Source organism: Lycorma delicatula, chromosome 7 (genome assembly GCF_047948215.1).
Source record: "Lycorma delicatula isolate Av1 chromosome 7, ASM4794821v1, whole genome shotgun sequence".
Lineage (NCBI taxonomy): Eukaryota > Metazoa > Arthropoda > Insecta > Hemiptera > Fulgoridae > Lycorma > Lycorma delicatula.
In genome coordinates this window covers 362,598-386,690 of record NC_134461.1, presented here as the reverse complement: position 1 = coordinate 386,690, position 24,093 = coordinate 362,598, and the positions used below count along the sequence as shown (strand labels likewise).

The window sequence follows — 24,093 nt, the reverse complement described above, 5'->3', positions numbered from 1 at the left end:
AATATTTGAAATTGCATTATTACAACTCAGTACAGAGGGTTGTAGGAGAAATAACTGTCACTTTTTGGCCGTCAAATTTCTCTAAAATTGTATTAAAATAAAGTTAAGACAGCTACTCAACAAGTGATTTTTAAAACATTAAAAATCCCAAGCGACACCAAAAAGGATATATCTTTCAGTCAACACACTTTTACCTGTCAGTAAGAAAAAATTACCCTGTAAACATTAACATTGATCACAAATAACTATTGAAAAAATTAATGAGCAATAAGAATTAATCATAGCGAGTTACTTTATCTCGATCTCATACAAATTAAAATCTATTGTTTACTTTTTTTAGATAATATTCTATTAATGACTGTCTCAGTTAGCCAAGAAGGAAGAATATCTTCATATAATCTGATAAAAAAATAGATCATTTCTGATGACGACAGAAAATAGGCCAATATCAGGGTTAAACTTCAGTATCTGTTAAATAATGACAATTCATAATTAAAACGGAATGAAAATAATACAAATAAATTTAGAAGAAAAAAATTGGTTTAAAAACACACCAAACAACTCATTCACATGTCCTATTTGTCAACTTCAAATACATTTTAATGCATTTTTTTTTTTTTTTATAGTTTTACCTGTGTGATTTTAGGTAATAAATAAAACTGCATAACAATATTAACACATTTATTTTTGGAATTGTCATTTCATTTAATTTCTGGATTGTCCCTCCCACAATCATCTAATTATATTCCTACTTTGGAATACTCCAATCTGAAACCAGTATGAAGCTGGCTGGACATGGCAAAGATACACCAGTTGGAATCAGTGGTATTATTAAAAGGATGCCAACAGATTAATGTCAGAAGGGAATATTATTAGTAGTATCAGCACTTTTTAACTTAAGTCTTATTCTTGAGTAAAATAAAAGTAAACAACACATTTATGTATGCCTACATAAACTTTACCATCTACTTATACTACATGTGTCAGGCATGTTTTTCAGTAAAACAAAAGGAAAGTAATGGTATATGTGCAGTATTATGGACGACTATAAATAAAAGAACAAGAATTTCATAAAGTAGTAAACGAAACCGTTATAAAAGTAATTGCATTTTTTATGAAATACATGGCACTTTAAATTCAAGTGAAGATATAATTAAATTACTGCCAGATTTACAAAATGAGATAATTACAAAAATGAGAATGATAATTCATAAATTTTCACAATCAGATGTATTAAAATTTGTTTAAACTTCATGAATATTACTTTTCAGTTATGTGACATAATCTTACATATTTTAGTGGAGTAAGAACTCTCGTGGCGATAAAGGATGTAACTTATTGCTCCGCTGTGTTGGTGCTTTTTTTTTCTTTTTGTAGGATGAGAACTGAAGGTGGTAATTTTATTGGTTATCTCTATATGATTATTGTGTTTTAGTTTACGGACAAATTTTTTGTGTTTGATCTTATTGCCATAGGCAATAAGGACGATAGTTGACATTACTTTGCTGTGCAGACACAGACAAGTAGTCTGGACGGTAAACAAACACTTAGAAAAATCACTCGCCTCTTATAATAGAAAAATTGAAGAAATTTTTCTAAGCCCTCGTCCATTCAGAAAGGTGATTACTTTTCCTCTGTTTCTCCTCTCCTATCACCGCTATCCCCAAACTCCTTCAGTTTTATGGAAACATAAGCCCTTCCCTTTTGGTTGACTTTTTTTTTAGAAGGCAGATAGTGTTTTGGAAAAACAAAGCTATAACACAGCAATACTCTGATTTTTATTAAGGGTGCAGGAAGGAGGCTATAGACTTACTGGAGCTTAAATCACCGGGTTAGTCTAGTGGTAAATGTGTCTTCCAAAATTAGCTAGTTTGGAAGTTAAGAGTTCCAACACTGAAACTAGTAAATGCAGTTACTTTTATACGGCTTGAATACTTGATCATGGATACCAGTGTTCTTTGGTGGTTGGGTTTCAATTAACCACACAGCTTTGAAATGGTTGAACTGAGACCATACAAGACTACACTAATATATATCATCCTCTTCTTTTTTTTTTCTGTTTAGCCTCCGGTAACTACCGTTTAGATAATTCTTCAGAGGATGATATGTATGCGTGTAAATGAAGTGTAGTCTTGTACAATCTCAGTTCGACCATTCGTGAGATGTGTGGTTAATTGAAACCCAACCACCAAAGAACACCGGTATCCACGATCTAGTATTCAAATCCATGTAAAAATAACTGGCTTTACTAGGACTTGAATGCTGTAACTCTCGACTTCCAAATCAGCTGATTTGGGAAGACGCGTTAACCACTAGACCAACACAGTGGGTTAATAGGGTTAATAGGAGTGTAATTTATATAGGATCCATGTATGTTTGTTCCACAGTAGCAGCTGAAAAATTGAACCAATTTAGATGTATGACCCCAAGTTGGAATCATTTTACCAGGAGTCATAGGTTATATATATACACACGTTTCAAAAAATTATACTATATACAAAATTATCATTCACACGCTCTTTAATTAACCTATATTAAAGAATTGTTAGTTGTTTTTTTTGAACAATCGTTTTATTTAATATTTTTGGTACTGCAAATAATTCAGAGGAAGTTTATTTTTGAATAATTTAATTTTAACCACCGTTAGGTATTGCCAATGTATCTTTCCAAATTTATCTTATGCTTCGTAATTGATAGTAGTTTAATGGTATGTTTAGTGGTGGCAAATTTAGTAACTTATTTTAATTTTAATTTAATTTTTTTTTCCAAATTTAAGTATAATTTTTCAGATATACCTAAATTACAGCTTTGGTATCACAGTTACTGATTTTTATTCCTCCGAAAGATTATCTTGCGCGTATTTTAGTATTATCTCTGAATAATATACAATATTTTTATAATTTCTAATACTGACTTCCAGAGAGCTATTTTACGTTAAAAAGAATTAATATTTCATTTTTTGAATTTGCAGCTAGAATTATTATTGCAGCTTCAAGTGAGCACTGGATGTGAATGTTTAGTGATAGTTTGAGTTTATCGTTCGCTTGTTATTTTGCTTATTTTGTTAACTACAAAAAGTCCTCAAACACCAAATATTTAGTTTAAAAACTGCAACTCGTCCAGGAAGATATGAAAAAAGCACGTGCTAATATAGAAGGAAGTGCTGGTTTATTTTTAAGTTCAGGTAACATTTGTAGGTTATGCCAAATTTCAAACAATGTTTTTCTAATTTAACATACACACATTTAATCATATTAATATGTCGATAAGTTTAACCCACTGTTTTTGATATTACTGTAGTTGTATATAAGAATATTTTACCTACAAACCAAAAGCTTGATCGTAGGTAGGGTTATCACATTGTATTTAGAGAAAAAAAGAATAAAAACTATCTTCTTGCACACCCAGATTTCTTCAGTTATCTCTTCCAGTACTCCCCCCACACAGATACCTACAGAACACAATATTTACACCAATCATGTATATTATCATAATATTTAATATTGACTACTCTATCATTTAAACTAAATCACCATTGAATACAGTGCTTCCATCTCTAAAGTAGGAAATCCATTCTTTTTAAGTTAAATTTAAATTAAAGTTACAGGTACTTCTTACACTACTTAGCAGGGAGTTAAAGAACTTAGGTGTTAAAGATTTTTGAAACGGTGCACAATAAGGCCTTGGAAGAGTAACATTTACAGCACATGTCTGCCTAGTTATATAATAGCGTTCCCCTTTAGCTATCACCACCCTGTTTTTACCACTTCATTGAAAAAGGTTAGAAGATCTTATAAACAAAGAAATCCAATGCAAAATACAGATATTTACTGAAAATAAAGGGAAAGAATGTTTACCTACTTGCACCACACATTACCAGTACACTAGCATTTTGTAAAATTATAATCAAATCAAGAGAGCCAAAATGTTGATCTGTAGCAATGCAATCCAACCCATAGTTTAATTTTGAATGAATTAGAGAAATGATTTGTCAAACATCCATAGAAAAAATATTTTTTAATATATGTAAACAAATATTTCTTATAAACTACTATCAACCATCAACCCTCATCTACCATCAACCCTTAGTATTTAATAGAATTTACCCAAGATATTACTGAAACTGGCATTGTAGTTGTATAAGAGCACAGTCAACACTGGTATGTTAATGGAGCTAATAACCTGGAAGCATATTATAAAGAAGAAATTAGATATTTGATTTTTAACGCATTCCAGATCAATCTACAACCTATCACTATTCTTAACATCTGCAATAAATATTAGCTTTCTCTTACCATAAAATTTATGTGAAATAGGTCATTAACAAATTATAAATAGAATAGGTTCTTAATAACTGGGCCCTGGGGAATATTCAATTAACCTGAAAGTTATTGCTCACACTGTCGCGCATAATTATGGAAAATAGGAAAATAATTCTTGAAATTTTGTCGCATCTGGGAATTACCTTTCAAGTATTACTTCAGATTATGTATGTATGAGTGTAAATGAAATGTAATTTTATGCAGTCTCAGTTCTACGATTCCTGAGATGTGTGGTTAGTTGAAACCCTACCACCAAAAGTGGTAGCGTTTTGACCTTTTGTACAGAGGTCCGTCCCGGTCAGGTATGGCATTTTCACACACGCTACAAATCATTTATCTCATCCTCTGAAGAAATACCTAATGTTGTACCCATTAGACCCTAACTTTGGACCACCAACACTGCTATCCACGGTCTAGTATTCAAATCCCTATAAAAGTAACTGCCTTTACTAGGACTTGATCGCTGGAACTGTGGAATTGCCAAATCAGCTGATTTGGGAAGACTCGTTCACCATTAGACCAACCCAGTGGGTTGAGATGGAAAACCTAAGCTAAACAAACTCAACTTTACTAAATTAGAATTAAATATTCTTTTGTTAAGTAAAATTTCAAAAGTGGAATGACATAAGGAAGGTATCAAAAGTAAACTTTTGCTTTTTTTCAAAATCAGAGGGCTAGTGTTAAAAATCAATTTTGGAATAGGAAAAAAATTCTTGAAATTTTATCTTGGTCAGAATTGGAATTTTTCATATTCAAATTTTCTCATTTGTAGCTGTAGTAGGAAGACATTCTGTAAGCTTAAGGAAATAAATAAAAACTATTTGTTTGATCGACTGTATGGTTGGTGGTAAATAATATTATTTATCAACGTTTAGAAAGCTCATTTTTGAGGGATTATAGATGGATGGTTTCAAACTTCTTGCTACCTATGGTGTCCAGTCACAGTACTCTATCCCCTCGAAAGTTCTGTTAGCAGTGTCAACAACTCTACATCAGATACCCCTTGTAGAAATAGTGAATATTATATGTTAACTTTTTGTAAACTTTACTAAAGTGGTTTTGATCGACTGAAGAAATGTAATTGATCTTGAAAAACATATGTGTAAAAAAGAGTAAATTTAACTTAATCCATTTTGATTCTGTTTAAGTTCTGCAATGAAGGAATAGTGGGAATAAGTTAAAACATTTTTACTGTTAGGATTCCTGTAAGGGAAGATGACAAACAGTCCTGGCTAAGACGATAAAATATCCAGACCTTGTAAGGAAATACCTTTGTGGGTTGATCATTTCTTTTCTTCATTTGTAGCGTTTAATTAATTTTTTTTCTGGATAAGAGGACAATAGGAATAAGGTTACCTGCAGCACTGCATTATTTGGAGACAGTTGGTGAAATTGTTTCCTGAATGATTAGAAAATTGACTCTGGCAGTGAGATAATAACTAGAAATCATAAAACAGATTTACATCCCAACCCCTGTAGGGGAAGACGCCCATCTTGTTACAATTCCAGTCACCATACCTCCTCCCCTTGTCTTAATGTAGGTAGGAGTCTGTCATACGATTTCTGGTCATGGTACTATGTTGTAGTGTAATTTTTCTATATTGAGGACTTCTTTTCGTATACGGGCCATATTAGTTTCTGTGAAAGGTCTGACCTTATTGATTCTATACTTGATTGTTGGTTTTTCATTTGGTTCTTGATATTATCTCTCAGATATTCTTTTTGACTATCAGTTTATTCTTTATGATTGGTATTATTTCAGCCGTTGTAGGTCCAAGGTTTGAATTCCGGTTAGGCATGTCAATTTTTATTCGCTGTTACATACCATTTTCATATCCCACATATAAGCTTCATGCTTATGGGGCGAAAGCATAAAATAATAAATATAGAAATTAACATACTAAAGGTCTGGATGAGTTTTAACAAAGCCTTATTTTACTACCTGCAATTTTTAATGAATCATGTATTTGCACTAAATACTTGGTGTTTTGGGGGTGGCTATAATTTTTCAGATTCTACTTGCAAAATTAAACAAAATATATACTTAGGAAAAGTGGCAGAAACGTTGCAATTTCACCTTCATTCTCACTGTCGATGACTCTAAGAAATACCATTTACATATCCACCATAAATAGGAGAGTGTCGGACTAGCACTGTCTGCAATTTAGTTAAATCACATTAATATTTTGAAAACGTCTTGTTAAAACTTTTTAAAAATTAGGATTCTAAATACCTTCGCAAATTACAAAATGGCGGCCATGTTTATTGTTATCTCTGTAAACATTAACCCTAATGTAATATAAAATATTAACCCTTTTCTTTTGAACAACATGACCTAGCATAAACAATACTTGATAGTATTTTGAAAAAATTCCCAATTTGGGTCAAGATAGTATAAAATAGTAAATAATACTTTATCCATAAGTATAGGTGAGGGTACAGATGACCCTCAAATCCGCTAACCTGATGATAGAACCCATCGTGTAACGTTTTTAAATTACAACCACTTAAATTTTTTTCATCATTCACGGAACAATTAAGAAATAAGTTGTTGGACCTGTATTTGATACCTAAGACGAATGTCATTTCATATTGAACCAGATGTGAAATAAATAAATGACGTTCTAAATGACAAAATGAAATTACATTACAGAAGAATCAAATACTGACCCTCAACATTACTCAAGCAGAACTGAGGCGACCTAATTTGTGAGTTGTGAACCCAGGAATTTGCACGTTTCAACAAATACTATGTCAAAAAAGGGATTTATTCTCGGGTCACCAAAGTGGCTTTACAAAATGTTACACTGGCCAAAAAATGTTTTTACCATCTCTACTCATAAAACTAGGCCTGATGAAGAATTTTGCTAAAACATCATATGCTTTATGATTATTTAATATTACTTATTGATATTTTTTAAATATGAAATATTTAACAAGTTAACAGGTCACTTATTTAGCATAACAATTTAGTGATTTTTCAGTTCCATTTACTAGGTAGAACTTTCGAATAAACAAAATGTTGATTCAGCAGCCTTTTTTCTACAAGGTAGTGCTAATTGGTCTTTGAGTTTGATATATTCAACATGAAAGTTTTTTAAAAGGTACATTTATTACTGATTTTTTATGAAAGTCTTAACATATAGATCAGGAAGAGCTATGTGACAAATTTCATCCAGTTTATCTGGAATAGTTTGAGAAAAAGATACCTTAAATTTACGGTAATGCAAATTTACAGTAATTTGAAAAATCTGTTACTGATTTGAGTGAAGCATGATATCATTATTAAATTTACAATTCAAATGAAGACCTTCATCATACTCAGGTCTACTAACACTTCATTAAAAAGGCCTCTTTTTACATTTCCTTTTATAGTTTCTTTCACTAGAGAGTAGTCTAATGCACACCGCATACACCGAAGTGCAATTCTCAGTTGATCTATTTTTTCAGTCCCAAGATTTTTTTTGTCTTCAGTCATTTGACTGGTTTGATGCAGCTCTCCAAGATTCCCTATCTAGTGGAATCTCAGTATACCCCTTACATCCTACATCCCTAACAATTTGTTTTACTTATTTTATTTTATTTAATTTGTTTTACATATTCCAAACATGGCCTGCCTAAACAATTTTTTCCTTCTACCTGTCCTTCCACTGTTATAGCGACTATTCCAGGATGCCTTAGTATGTGGCCTATAACTCTTTCTCTTCTTTTAACTATATTTTTTCCAAATGCTTCTTTCTTCATCTATTTGCCGCAATACCTCTTCATTTGTCACTTTATCCACCCATCTGATTTTTAAAATTATCCTATAGCACCGCATTTCAAAAGCTTCTAATTTTTTCTTCTCAGATACTTCGATTGTCCAAGCTTCACTTCCATATAAAGCAACACTCCAAACATATACTTCCAACATTTTTTTCCTGACATTTAAATAAATTTTTGATGTAAACAAATTATATTTCTGACTGAAGGCTCGTTTCGCTTGTGCTATTCGGCATTTTATATCGTTCCTGCTTCGTCCATCTTTAGTAATTCTACTTCCCAAATAACAAAATTCTTCTACCTTCATAATCTTTTCTCCTCCTATTTTCACATTCAGTGGTCCATCTTTGTTATTTCTAATACATTTCATTACTTTTGCTTTGTTCTTGTTTATTTTCATGCGATAGTTCTTGCATAGGACTTCATCTATGCCATTCATTGTTTCTTCTAAATCCTTTTTACTCTCGGCTAGAATTACTATATCATCAGCAAATCGTAGCATCTTTATCTTTTCACCTTGTACTGTTACTCCGAATCTAAATTGTTCTTTAACGTCATTAACTGCTAGTTCCATGTAAAGATTAAAAAGTAATGGGGATAGGGAACATCCTTGTCAGACTCCCTTTCTTATTACAGCTTCTTTCTTATGGTCTTCAATTATTACTGTTGCTGTTTGGTTCCTGTACATGTTAGCAATATTTTTAAAATGCTGAACATTTTATTCCAGTCTACGTTATCGGATGCCTTTTCTAGGTCTATAAACGCCAAGTATGTTGGTTTGTTTTTCTTTAATCTTCCTTCTACTATTAATCTGAGGCCTAAAATTGCTTCCCTTTTCCCTATACTTTTCCTGAAACCAAATTGGTCTTCTCCTAACACTTCTTCCACTCTCCTCTCAATTCTTCTGTATAGAATTCTAGTTAAGATTTTTGATGCATGACTAACTAAACTAGACTAACTAAACTAATTGTTCTGTATTCTTCACATTTATCTGCGCCCCTGCTTTCTTTGGTATCATGACTATAACACTTTTTTTGAAGTCTGACGGAACTTCACCTTTTTCATAAATATTACACACCAGTTTGTATAATCTATCAATCGCTTCCTCACCTGCACTGTGAAGTAGTTCTACAGGTATTCCGTCTATTCCAGGAGCGTTTCTGCCATTTAAATCTTTTAATGCTCTCTTAAATTCAGATCTCAGTAATGTTTCTCCCATTTCATCCTCCTCAACTTCCTCTTCTTCCTCTATAACACCATTTTCTAATTCATTTCATCCGTATAACTCTTCAATATATTCCACCCATCTATCGACTTTATCTTTCGTATTATATATTGGTTTACCATCTTTGTTTAACACATTATTAGATTTTAATTTATGTATCCCAAAATTTTCATTAACTTTCCTGTATGCTCCGTCTATTTTACCAATGTTCATTTCTCTTTCCATTTCTGAACGCTTTTCTTTAATCCATTCTTCTTTCGCTAGTTTGCACTTGCTGTTTATAGCATTTCTTAATTGTCGATAGTTCCTTTTACTTTCTTCATCACTAGCATTCTTATATTTCGTACGTTCATCCATCAGCTGCAATATATCGTCTGAAATCCAAGGTTTTCTACCAGTTCTCTTTGTTCCACCTAAGTTCGCTTCTGCTGATTTAAGAATTTCCTTTTTAACATTCTCTGATTCTTCTTCTTCATTTTCTACCTTATCTTTTTTACTCAGACCTCTTGCGAAGTCCTCCTCAAATATCTTGTTTACCTCCTCTTCCTCAAGCTTCTCTAAATTCCACCGATTCATCTGACACCTTTTCTTCAGGCTTTTAAACCCCAATCTACATTTCATTATCACCAAATTATGGTCGCTATCAATGTCTGCTCCAGGGTAAGTCTTGCAGTCAATAAGTTGATTTCTAAATATTTGCTTAACCATGATATAATCTATCTGATACCTTGCAGTATCGCCTGGCTTTTTCCATGTGTATATTCTTCTATTATGATTTTTAAATTGGGTGTTGGCAATTACTAAATTATACTTCGTGCAAAACTCTATAAGTCTGTCCCCTCTTTCATTACTTTTGCCTAGCCCGTATTCACCCACTATATTTCCTTTTTTGCCTTTTCCAATGCTTGCATTCCAGTCTCCAACTATTATTAAATTTTCATCTCCTTTTACGTGTTTAATTGCTTCATCAATCTCTTTGTATACTCACTACCTCATCATCATCATGGGCGCTTGTAGGCATATAGACGTTAACAATCGTTGTTGGCTTAGGTTTTGATTTTATCCTTATTACAATGATTCTATCGCAATGCGTTTTGAAATACTCTACTCTCTTCCCTATCTTCTTGTTCATTATGAAACCTACTCCTGCCTTCCCATTATTTGAAGCTGAGTTAATTATTCTGAAATCACCTGGCCAAAAGTCGCCTTTCTCTTCCCACTGAATCTCACTAATTCCTACTACATCCACATTTATCCTATCCATTTCCCTTTTTAAATTTTCTAGCCTACCAACCTTTTTCAAACTTCTAACATTCTACGCTCCGACTCCTAGAATGTTATTTTTTAATTTTCTGGTGACCCCTTCCTTAGTAGTCCCCACCCGGAGACGTGGGGATGTAGTCCCAAGATATACAGTTTATATATAGACAGACTCCCAACACCATTTTCAATATATCACTACAAAAACTGAGTATGACCTCCCGTTTTCCATCAAATGCAGTAGAAATTTCATTGTATCCACCTTCTTCAATAGCTTCAGCAGCAGCCTGCTTCATTCAAATTTGAGAAACACTTTCTATGGCTGGACCCATAATTTCAGGAGGTGCTAAACCAATCATACAACATTCTACTTGCAGAGCTACTACTCTTCTATTAATATGCAGGGTATATGCTAATTGTAACACTAGTTTTATAATATTTTTACTCTCAAAATTACAAAACAGTTTGTGTACCACAATTTTTGCACAAAATTTTAAATGAAACAGCTAGGCCAAATCAAGTAGTAAATTCGCTTAGGCAATATTTACAAACAAGAATTAAACATTGCTCTAAGCAAACTATCTAGTTAGTTGGTTTCACATCTTTAGGATCGAAACAGAATATCTTCATCTCTGTTCAATCAAAGACAAACCAGTGAACGTCATGACAAACTATGAACATTTTCTTCTGCCTGCTGCAGTAATGAGTATGAGGCATTTTACTTTTCATAATCTAGTTAATCCTAATCTCTTGAGGATATTTGCTTCATTAAACTCGGAGCCCAAATGAAATGAGTCTTTTTAATAAAAAATAAATAAAAATTGTGCATAACCTAACATTTCAGTGGTAAACTGAAAGTTTCTGAGTATGTATTCCGAAATAATCGGTCACGATTAACTTACACCTCTTAGATTTGTTTCATTGTTCGTGGAACAAATAATACTAGTTAGTTCATCTGTATATTTGATACACAAGTTGAATGTCATTTCATTGTAAGCCAGACATGTATGTCAGAGTCAATAAATAATTCAAAACTAATGACAGAACAACTCTTGTTAATTTTAAGTTTGTGTGTGTTTTAAGTAGTGAAGTATTCAGTAGCAGTTTTGAGGATATTTGTATCCCTCAACTGTGAATTAGTTCAGTAGGTTTTGAGTCTTATTCAGCCCGTTAGACCATATGGTTGAATAATGGCTTTGTTATGATGAAATGAAAGTAAGTAATCCAAGGGACCAGTTAGGCTGCTTAACCCGGGAAATTTTCCTACAAAGATTATATATGTAGTTTTACCTTCTTTATGAAGTTGAAATAAATTACAAATTATCCTTGATGAATTTTATAACTTATATAAAATAACTTAATTCAGTTATGTGGTATTATAGTTATGATATTTTTTTTGCTCGTGTTAAAATTTGGCTGATACCACAGGCAATTTTTTGTTCATAGGCCTTCACACAGTAACCAAATTAAGAAACTATTGGAACAAAAAATGACCCATGTGAATTATCTTCCACTAATGATGGGTTCTACAAATGACAAAACTGGGAACAGACTGCAAAATTCATCATCGTACAATTTAGACGCATAATTTTTTGTCAATTCAATTAAAATATATAAAATGTGCCAAAGATTTCTATACATTGAGCTATTATATATATGCTTGTAAGGAGACACTTATGAAAGGAGACATTTAAGAAACTCATAGAACCATATTTAAATTTTGGTCACACATTAGCAGCAGACAACCAGTATAATAGCGTAGGTCAGGCAGAAAAATTAAGGAATGTACACACTGCAGGAATCTGAGAAGTAATAGGGTAGTTATGTTGTACAGATATTACCGAAGTATTTGCACTGTAAATTTGTACACATGTGGTAGCCTTGAAATGGAAGGCTGCAAAAAAGGTCGTACAACAAACCTTCCAGTACCATCTACAAAGCATGGAGAAGAAATATTTGATGTAATTAAGCGTGGTGGTAGTATGAAAAATCGTGAACCTGAATTTGTTGTATATTTGTTATTTACAACAAAGGGGCAGGATTTTCAAATATTAATATCCTCAAAAGTTTGATGTATAAGAAAATTATGGGTCCAGCGATAGAAGTTGTTGCTCAAATTTTAATGAAGCAAAAATTTTAATTCAGAATTTTGAAAATTTTCAAAGCAGAAATTTCAAATTTCAGTAATTTTCAAATGGCAGAATTTTCTCATTATCTGTGCTGCTCAGTTAATTGTACAGAAAGGTAGCCTTCGATATGATAATTGGAATATGTGTTGTAAATGCATACTCATTGTTTGAGGTCACCCACAGAAAAAGCCAGAATCTGTAAATTTTGAACGTCTGATAAAATCATATTTTATAAAAATATTGTAAAAACAGCGAATATTTATTTTCATGTCAGTGTGGTTAGACTAAATTGTCTTTGGAAATAGACAGAAAACTTTTACACTTGCAGTTACAGTTCTGGGAAGTATTGTATCCTATTTCCCAGCTTAAATTAGATATAAAACCACCAACATTTTTCCTTAATTTGGATTCCAGAAATTACAGTAGGACCTTTATTAGAAGAGTTGAAATCCGGGTGAAATTTTTTGCTAGCCATAACTCGAAAACAAAGCATTTCCAAACCTATGTTTATATGAACTTTTTTCATTAGTTTCACCAGTAGAACATGTCCTTAAGTTTCTCCATTTCTTTGTGGGAATTCTGTATAAAATAGATTTATTTTAAAAGAAATTCTTTTAAACGTTCTAAAAATTAATCATGCTGTAATAAATACCATTCATCCTGAATTTCATATTCGTTTAAGTTCTATTTTGGAAGAATGAAACACCACTCTCTTTATTCACAGGTTTTAACTCTCAAAAAATAATAATTAAATGACCTAACTTTTAACATAACTATTCATTTTTGTATAGGTAATGGAGGTTGTGATCAACTCTGCTTTTCATTCCCACCTGATTATTCATTAAGTACATTCCAATTCAAATGTGATTGCGCTATCGGACAGTTAGTAAATAATGTTGGACATAAATGTGAAAACGTTGATGAATATTTGTTATTCACCACTAGAACTGAAATACGTGCTATAAATCTGGATCCAAAATCAACTAGTGTACCTATCAGACCAGTTGTAAGTATATTTTATTCATTTTTGAGATTGATGTTTATAAATTGTTACTATTTTTATTTGTCATTTTCAATTAATTTTGTTTACTTCAGGTTGTAACATTTTCCATATAACTTTTTCATGCTTTGTTTAAAGGAAAGAGTAATATAATCATAAACATTTCTGGTATTGACATTTTGCATGGTTTATGCAGTTTTGTCATCCCTAAATCTTTTCAATTAAATTAAAAAAAAAAACAATTATTCATGCATAATAATAAATTTTTGGTTCTTAGTTCTAGGAACCAATGGATCAATTTGGATAAAAATCTCTTGTACATGTTTCTTACCATAGATGGTCTTATTGCATTTGAGTACAATAATTGAAATTCTTCTATTGAATGGTTGATTTATTTGCCTGATATTCTGGAATTTTCTAAATATCTAATGTTGCATTGTTGATACAAAGCTCACAGGCAGCTGGATCCCTTGGTTGTGTCATAAATATTATTTTACTTGTTATATTTATGGATCACCAAGCAAAGGTGTGTTAATTAACATCTGGCAACAGATGTACACTAAAAGACAGTATTGACAAGTCATTAGTGTTAAAATATAACTGGTCCAGCCAAGTCTCAAACATTCTACCTCCTGGAAGGAAGACAAGTTAATCCATTTCACCACCTCAGTACACTGTGTTGTTAACCTAAGGTAATAAAAATTGTACTATTAATAATATTGAAAAAGAAAAATCTAGAAGGAACTAAAAGGGATTCTTTTCTTAGAATAGCAGGTCCATTTAACAATTTGTTCCTTGTAATACAGACAATGGCATCACCAAAAGCTTTTGTTCGACCAGAAGAATTACCAGATCGGGAAAAAAATTTATAGAAAAATGTAAGGGCACGGACAATGAAAATTATTACACTACAACAATTAAAGGGACGAGTCAGGTACTGATTTTGTAGGCCAGGGAATATAAATACTGCCAGGGATCAGCAGATAGAATCAGTAGTACTGTGAGGCCACATTCGGTGCAGTTGTGATAACACTGACAGTATTCCAATGTGCGCAGGAGTTGTTCGTTGTGTTATTGGTAACAGAAATGAAAATGACAGTATTATATTCATTCATATAGGGTAGTTTTTTTATTAAGGGTAAAAGTAATAATGGTTGCTGAAAGTGAATGGTATGAACTTTAGACTTTTCTATTGTTTTCTAGTTGTTAATGCAATATTAGCTTCTAGCAGTCATTATAACATATGTAGTAAATTTGACTTTATTTTGGTATTTATTTATTATTATTTATTTGTCTTTTGGATAATAAATTGTATTTGCAAAAAATTTTACATTGTTACTCTATCCTTGATGAACCATAAACACGCGACAATATTTTCATGAAAAAAAAAAATATGTAACTTTCTTTACATTGGTTAATTTAAAATAAGAATAAATTTGGTTTTTATACATTTTTATTTTCACTATTAAAGTAAGGCTACTGACTGCTAAGAATGCCAAAGATAGCTACAAATTAGATAACAAGCTAATGTTTTCATGAAAATAGAAGAGAAGAAAATAGAGCTACGTGACTATCCTTCTCTAGTAGGAGTTTGAGGCTTGGTTGAATCAGGTGTATCTAAACACTAATGATTCATTGTTTTTGTATCCAACCAACATTATTTTCTTGGGTTCTAATTAATAATAAATTCTTATCTGGTGACTCATAGATGTAAAAAGCTACATGAACAAGGGCTGATGCTTCTTATAGGCCCAATCAAGAAAAATGTACAAGGTATCTGGATGCTAACAATATAGCATACAAATCAATCAGTCTTGATTGGATGGAGTCTTGTACAATAGAAATCATTCTGATTTCTATGTTGAATTTTAAATCCAATTCGCCAATATTAATTTTAATTGAATCTGGATGCCATTGTTAGCACTCTTTAATATTTTAGTTGTTGTAGTTCGGTAAATGGAACAGTTGTAATCAGCCAGCACATGTGACTCCCTCCAGAAGGGAGAGTGCTTTGCTTCCTCCAAACATTAGGGTTCCTGGAAGATGTATTCCTGTTAGGCTAAAAGACGATAGCACCAAAAGGACTTCAAGGGATGAACTAAAGGGGAATCATTCCGGGAGTATGAAGCTATATGCGCTTAGTCTCCCATGATCAGCCCCAGTCAGTGGAATACACAAGGGGGAGTTACCAGGTTTGAACCCGCCCCCTTGAAGGTTCAAGTACTTTTCAATATTATGCCTATATAAAATAAAAATACTATAAACTTACACATATATATTGGAACATCTTTTTAAAAATCCATTGCATTCTCTCTAATTTCTCACTGTCAGAGTAACAAAATCTATTAACATAAGATCCCATTCCTTCTTTAATAATGTAATCCCTGTACTTGGAGCTGCGTCACATACAGTACATCACTTAACATATGACACAGTAGCCGTCATTCAGCATTCTGAAAAGGCGGCAGTGCTGTCACTGGCATGGTTGGTGTCAAAGCGTATACCCCTCCTGGTCTACTGAAAGAGAGGGAAGATCATCAAAGAGAGGGAAGATTAATAAGAAGGTATGATTATAATACCAACCTTGTATTAAAATTAGGCTGACACCATATAAACTTACTTGTAAAACATATTGTTAGGACAGCTCTGCAGTGGCAGCAGTGCATATATGAAATATTGTGCATTGTCAAATGGTATTCACTCATTAGTTTGAGTTCAAATTTTGTTGTGGAATGTTTGTTTAACATTGTGTGCATTTCACACTTCATATTTTTAAATAGAAACTTCACATTATCGTTCCGTGTTCTTTAATATATTTAAGTGACCTCAAAGTTCAATTTTACAATTTTTTAGGAAAAGTGGCATGCCAGTAGTGATTCTTGTAATGTTAGTGAAAATTTCACATTGCCAAATATTTCTTCGCTGACGCAACATGTCGATGCTGTCGCAAACATTCTTCTCAAAACTAGTTTCACACCCTCTTGTGTAAACTTGGCTGGTATTGAATGTACATTGACATCACTCAATAATGTTAACATGCTCGCTGAATCATTTAGAAGTGATAAGTGTATTGTTCTGGTTCTGGAAGCTTCAACATCTTCAAGTTCCAGTGGACTACACACTTATGATATTAGTGTTTACGTGTTTCTTGTCTAATGAACAAGAAACTGGATGTTTGAGCAATATCTGGGAACCAAATCCAGGGTTTGTTTTTCCAACAAAAGGAAAGAGAAATCTGCGATTTTTGTTTAAATGGCTTTACTGCTGGAAGTGTCTTACATATTCTGAATTTAAGGGAGGGAGTTTTTGTAAATTTTGTGCACTTTTTGCTCCAAGAAATGGTGTTGCATCTAGCATGCAACCCTTAGGTAAACTTTGTAGTGAGAAATTTAACAACTGGAAGGATGCCATCATCGATTTTCAGAACATGAGAAGTGTCTGTCTTTGACAAAGAAAGTTTGGAGGTAGCCGGTACTTTGACTGAAATTTCATGTGAGACGAAAAAAATGATAAACCTTTATCAACTGCAAAAAGTGCAGCTTTAGTACACGTAAATAGTAATAAAAATAAATATTAAAATACATATAAACGTTTTTATAAGTAATTCAAAGTTTGTCCAAGTTGCATGAAATGTGTTTTGGATAATTATTTATGAAATATTTACAAAATGGTCATATCTATCATACAAAAATTATATAAGCTTTTGCATTCAGTTTAGAAATTTTTATTTAGATTTATATATCTATTCGTTCTGTAATATTTTATAAGTATTTGAATTAGATAACTTGAATTAAAAGCATGAATTATTAATGAAACTAAACAATGGTTTTTAGGTTATTATACTGGATTGATTATGGTCATATCCACGTATCGGTAAAGCATATCTTGATGGCAGTCACTGGCAACCTATGGTTACATCTGGTATTGGTACACCTCGTGATTTAACTGTTGATATGTTAACACATGATGTTTACTGGGTTGATGTAAAACTGGATAACATACAAAAAGTTTCATTCAATGGACAAAATAGACAGGTAATATAATATAAAGAAAGATCTATGCTAATAACCTATTGAATCCAAAATTACAAGTTGTTTGAAACAGTTCACAAAAGATGTTGTACATGGTTCCCAGTAAAAATACAGCAAAAAAATCCCATCAGACTAAAAGCAAAGTACTGACCATTATATTTTAGAATGGCAATTTTATCAAAAGATTTTATATAAAAGAATATCTGGTATTCTATAGTCATTATGTGGAGATACACATATTATCTAGTAAATGTTTACCTTTTTATAAATATTTACAAAAAATGGTTCTTTGAAACAGTTTTTAATATTTTTCATTTTTAAAATTTAGGTAAGAAATTATATCATCATATAATGATAATTATTATTTCAAATTTTTACTCTTTCTGTTTAAATGCCTTATATAATTTGATGTTCTACACACTTTCTGGTATTGTAATAATCATAAACTGTTGAAACAATGAACAATTTATACCTACACTACTATTACTACTATTACTTAAGCCACCGGGTTGGACTAGTGGTTCAAATCATCGCAAATCAGCTGATTTCAAAGTCAAGAGTTCTAAGATTCAAATCCTAATAAAGGCAGTTACTTTTATACAGATTTGAATACTAGATCGTGGATATCAGTGTTCTTTGGTGGTTGGGTTTCAATTAACCACACATCTCAGGAACAATCGACCTAAGACTGTACAAGACTACACTTCATTTATATTCATACATATCATCCTCATTCATCCTCTGAAGTAATACCTTACGGTGGTTCCGGAGGTTAAACAGAAAAAAGAAAAAAAGAACTACTTCTGTTACCTAATCTTTTATATTGGAAGATGAGAGTTTGCGTTATTTTCTTTTTTTTTTTTGTCTTCAGTCATTTGACTGGTTTGATGCAGCTCTCCAAGATTCCCTATCTAGTGCTAGTCGTTTCATTTCAGTATACCCTCTACATCCTACATCCCCAACAATTTGTTTTACATACTCCAAATGTGGCCTGCCTACACAATTTTTCCCTTCTACCTGTCCTTCCAATATTAAAGCGACTATTCCAGGATGCCTTAGTATGAGGCCTATAAGTCTGTTTCTTCTTTTAACTATATTTTTCCAAATGCTACTTTCTTCATCTATTTGCCGCAATACCTCTTCATTTGTCACTTTATCCACCCATCTGATTTTTAACATTCTCCTATAGCACCACATTTCAAAAGCTTCTAATCTTTTCTTCTCAGATACTCCGATTGTCCAAGTTTCACTTCCATATAAAGCGACACTCCAAACATACACTTTCAAAAATCTTTTCCTGACATTTAAATTCATTTTTGATGTAAACAAATTATATTTCTTACTGAAGGCTCGTTTAGCTTGTGCTATTCGGCATTTTATATCGCTCCTGCTTCGTCCATCTTTAGTAATTTTACTTCCCAAATAACAAAATTCTTCTACCTCCATAATCTTTTCTCCTCCTATTTTCACATTCAGTGGTCCATCTTTGTTATTTCTACTACATTTCATTACTTTTGTTTTGTTCTTGTTTATTTTCATGCGATAGTTTTTGCGTAGGACTTCATCTATGCCGTTCATTGTTTCTTCTAAATCCTTTTTACTCTCGGCTAGAATTACTATAACATCGGCAAATCGTAGCATCTTTATCTTTTCACCTTGTACTGTTACTCCGAATCTAAATTGTTCTTTAACATCATTAACTGCTAGTTCCATGTAAAGATTAAAAAGTAACGGCGATAGGGAACATCCTTGTCGGACTCCCTTTCTTATTAGGGCTTCTTTCTTATGTTCTTCAATTGTTATTGTTGCTATTTGGTTCCTGTACATGTTAGCAATTGTTCTTCTATCTCTGTATTTGAACCCTATTTTTTTTAAAATGCTGAACATTTTATTCCAGTCTACGTTATCGAAAGCCTTTTCTAGGTCTATAAACGCCAAGTATGTTGGTTTGTTTTTCTTTAATCTTCCTTCTACTATTAATCTGAGGCCTAAAATTGCTTCCCTTGTCCCTATACTTTTCCTGAAACCAAATTGGTCTTCTCCTAACACTTATTCCACTCTCCTCTCAATTCTTCTGTATAAAATTCTAGTTAAGATTTTTGATGCATGACTAGTTAAACTAATTGTTCTGTATTCTTCACATTTATCTGCCCCTGCTTTCTTTGGTATCATAACTATAACACTTTTTTTGAAGTCTGATGGAAATTCCCCATTTTCATAAATATTACACACCAGTTTGTGTAATCTATCAATCGCTTCCTCACCTGCACTGCGCAGTAATTCTACAGGTATTCCGTCTATTCCAGGAGCCTTTCTGCCATTTAAATCTTTTAATGCTCTCTTAAATTCAGATCTCAGTATTGTTTCTCCCATTTCATCCTCCTCAACTTCCTCTTCTTCCTCTATAACACCATTTTCTAATTCATTTCCTCCGTATAACTCTTCAATATATTCCACCCATCTATCGACTTTACCTTTCGTATTATATATTGGTGTACCATCTTTGTTTAACACATTATTACATTTTAATTTATGTACCCCAAAATTTTCCTTAACTTTCCTGTATGCTCCGTCTATTTTACCAATGTTCATTTCTCTTTCCACTTCTGAACACTTTTCTTTAATCCACTCTTCTTTCGCCAGTTTGCACTTCCTGTTTATAGCATTTCTTAATTGCCGATAGTTCCTTTTACTTTCTTCATCACTAGCATTCTTATGTTTTCTACGTTCATCCATCAGCTGCAATATATCGTCTGAAACCCAAGGTTTTCTACCAGTTCTCTTTATTCCGCCTAAGTTTGCTTCTGCTGATTTAAGAATTTCCTTTTTAACATTCTCCCATTCTTCTTCTACATTTTCTACCTTATCTTTTTTACTCAGACCTCTTGCAATGTCCTCCTCAAAAATCTTCTTTACCTTCTCTTCCTCAAGCTTCTCTAAATTCCACCGATTCATCTGACACCTTTTCTTCAGGTTTTTAAACCCCAATCTACATTTCATTATCACCAAATTATGGTCGCTATCAATGTCTGCTCCAGGGTAAGTTTTGCAGTCCAGGAGTTGATTTCTAAATCTTTGCTTAACCATGATATAATCTATCTGATACCTTGCAGTATCGTCTGGCTTTTTCCAAGTGTATATTCTTCTATTATGATTTTTAAATTGGGTGTTGGCAATTACTAAATTATACTTCGTGCAAAACTCTATAAGTCTGTCCCCTCTTTCATTCCTTTTGCCCAGCCCGTATTCACCCACTATATTTCCTTCCTTGCCTTCTCCAATGCTTGCATTCCAATCTCCAACTATTATTAAATTTTCATCTCCTTTTACGTGTTTAATTGCTTCATCAATCTCTTCGTATACACACTCTACCTCATCATCATCATGGGCGCTTGTAGGCATATAGACGTTAACAATCGTTGTCGGTTTAGGTTTTGATTTTATCCTTATTACAATGATTCTATCGCTATGCGTTTTGAAATACTCCACTCTCCTCCCTATCTTCTTGTTCATCACGAAACCTACTCCTGCCTGCCCATTATTTGAAGCTGAGTTAATTACTCTAAAATCACCTGACCAAAAGTCGCCTTCCTCTTCCCACCGAACCTCACTAATTCTCCTACTATATCCACATTTGTCCTACCCATTTCCCTTTTTAAATTTTCTAGCCTACCAACCTTTTTTAAGCTTCTAACATTCCACGCTCCGACTCGTAGAATGTTATTTTTTAATTTTCTGGTGACCCCTTCCTTAGTAGTCCCCACCCGGAGATCCGAACGGGGGACTATTTTACCTCCGGAATATTTTACCAAGGAAGGCGCCTCCATTATTGTTATGTGAAAATGCAGAGAGCCACATTTTCTTGGAAAAAAAGCAGCTGTAGTTTTCCATTGCTTTCAGCTGCGCAGTACTCAGAGGACTGAGTGATGTTGATACGGCCGTTTAAGTCGTCCGGACTCACGCCCCTAACAACTACTGAAAGAGCTGCTGACCTCTTTCAGGAATCATTCCTTAGTCTGGCTCTCAACAGATACCTCTCCGATATGGTTGCACCTTCGGTCCAGCTACTCTGTATCCCTGAGCACTCAAGCCCCCTCACCAACGGCAAGGTCTCATGATTCATAGAGGAGGATTATTGCGTTATTAGCAGTTATAATTGTGTTAAAAATAAATTAAAAATTCCCTTTTATTCAAACAATATTAATGCACTGATGAGGTTTTAAGAGTATTTTGAAAAAGCTAAATTTGTTGGATATTCATTTCATATTTATTATACATTTTCAAATATTTAGAAAAAAAATGCATGAATTTTTTATTATTATTATTTGCTGATTATACTTATTTATTATTTTTTCATAGCTGCTCACTATTAATTTATAAAATTAATATTTTATTAATATTTAATAAAATTTATTAATATTTATTATTTTTATCCACTAATGTGGATTATTACTACCTCTGTTTTTTGTCTATAATTTTGAACTGTGTGATGGTGCTTTCAGATTTTTCCATCTGATTTCCTTTAACAAATGATAAAGCAGTTCCTTTTTGATATTGAAATGCAAAAATACTATACCTGATGTAATTTATGTGATGTTTAATTATGTTATGACCTGACTAAAGTTTTTGTTTATTTATGTCTGCTGATCCTTTAAGGTACAAGTTAAAAATACTATTCCTTTTAATTGGTTTTAATTTCCCTTGTTACCAGTGTTCAATGGATTCTCTTCACGGTACTATCTAAGGTAAAATCAGGCTATTTAAATTTACAATCCTTTGAGAATTTAATTTAAAAGAAAAAAATAAAATAAATTAGCTGTTATTGTCTACAGCTCTTTTAAAAACCTAATTATATAATGTTATTGTGATTCTAGACCTAATATTTAAGTAAATATATGTAAAATTTGTTTACTGATAGAAGGAAATTTGAAGTAGTGATATATTTTTTAAATTTGAGTCTTTGTTTATATTTTAGATAATTAGAAGAAATCTCCCAAATCGTATGGGGGTAGCAGTTCATAGAGGTGAAGTATACTGGGTTGATAGAAATCTACAGACTGTGTTTAAAGCATCTAAAATAATAGAAGAAAATGCAACTTTACCAACACAAGTAAGATCAGGATTACAACGTCTTCGTGATATTGCAATTTATGACATTAGTAATCAACCAACTGATGAAAATAATCCATACAGACGATTAGGTAATTAAATCTGTCAACTGTTTTATAGCTCTTAAATATTATATTTTTTATTTTTATATATACTTAAAATATACCTGATGTCTGATTAAAAGAAGTATGTATTTAATAGAGAATCTAAATTGCTCACAAAGTAAGTAATAGAAGCTCTTATACTAACATAAAAGTAAAGGTTCGAGAACTGCGTGAAATTCTGTGTAATATTAATAAGTCATTAATAACTTATATAAGTGTCCCAGGAAGAAATGGAGAAACTTTCAGGACATATTCTAATGGTGAAAATAATGAAAAAAGATTCATATAAACATAGGTTTGGAGACATTTTGTTTTCGAGTTACGGCTAGGGAAAGATTTCACTTGGATTTCAGCTCTTCTAATAAAAAGAAGCGCTACTGTAATTTTTAGGACCCTAAATAAGGAGTAAAGTTGCTGGTTTCTTAAGTAATTTCAGCTGGGGAATTGGAAATGTAAAATAAGTCCGAGAACTGCAACTCCATTACTTTTTAAGATTCAGACACAAAATTTGGTGTTGAAAAACAAGTTTTTTTTACGTTTGTAGTAAAGCTTTGTTAAATGACTTATAAATGCAGAATATTTAGTAACAAAACTTGTAGAGATTTAATTTTGAGTGAATTAATGTAAATACAACCAATAAAACTTAGATAAAAACATTAAAGATTTCTTTTGAAATCATCTGAAAAATCAAATAAAATCGGTTCTAGAATTGTATCTTCAGTAGCTTTTGAGAAATCTACAGTGAAAATCAATAAATTCTGGTAAAAAAAAACTTTTTTTTTATGTTTGACATACAATAGTTAGTTAACACAAAAAACTTTGAAACAAAACTTGTAGAGAATTTAATTCTAAAAAACATGATGTAAGATAACTTATACATGCTTCCCACAGGCAGGAAATATAAAATTAGTCAGGAATACTCAAGAATTTTTAGAAAAATATCAGGAAAAAATTTCAGAGAATTGGATTTTTGTTACCAAATTAAGATTGTGTTAATTATCTATTGATAATTAACACAATCTTAATTTTATTTAAATTTTAATTTAATTTTTAGTTATGCCAAAATATATTTGATATACTTTCCTGGCATTGGGAAGTGGTGATCCCATCGCCCAGCACATTGCAACTACATGCTTCAAGCAACCATTAAC

At 32.2% G+C, this 24,093-nt stretch overlaps 1 protein-coding gene and 1 long non-coding RNA gene across 6 annotated transcripts in view; one reads left to right on the top strand and one right to left on the bottom strand.

Annotated features, from left to right (window-relative positions):
• The first annotated feature begins 3,080 nt into the window (after nucleotides 1-3,080).
• LOC142327375 (low-density lipoprotein receptor-like) overlaps nucleotides 3,081-24,093 on the top strand; it is a 34,954-nt gene continuing 13,941 nt past the window's right edge. For 2 of the 4 annotated variants that reach the window (XR_012756970.1, XM_075370375.1), the window contains exons 1-3: nucleotides 3,081-3,184; nucleotides 13,490-13,704; nucleotides 22,705-22,930. Coding sequence is in view for 3 of the 4 variants with exons in the window: in XM_075370375.1 (XP_075226490.1) it covers nucleotides 3,130-3,184; nucleotides 13,490-13,704; nucleotides 22,705-22,930 (496 nt within the window). In the remaining variant the exon portion in view is untranslated. Of the gene's footprint in view, nucleotides 3,185-13,489; nucleotides 13,705-17,598; nucleotides 17,733-22,704; nucleotides 22,931-24,093 lie in introns of those variants that run through there. The other 2 variants (XM_075370376.1, XM_075370374.1) reach the window with 2 other exon arrangements.
• LOC142327376 (uncharacterized) overlaps nucleotides 17,573-24,093 on the bottom strand; it is a 131,731-nt gene continuing 125,210 nt past the window's right edge. For both annotated transcript variants that reach the window (XR_012756973.1, XR_012756974.1), the window contains one exon: nucleotides 17,573-17,687. This is a non-coding gene — a long non-coding RNA (uncharacterized LOC142327376). The remainder of the gene's footprint in view (nucleotides 17,688-24,093) is intronic.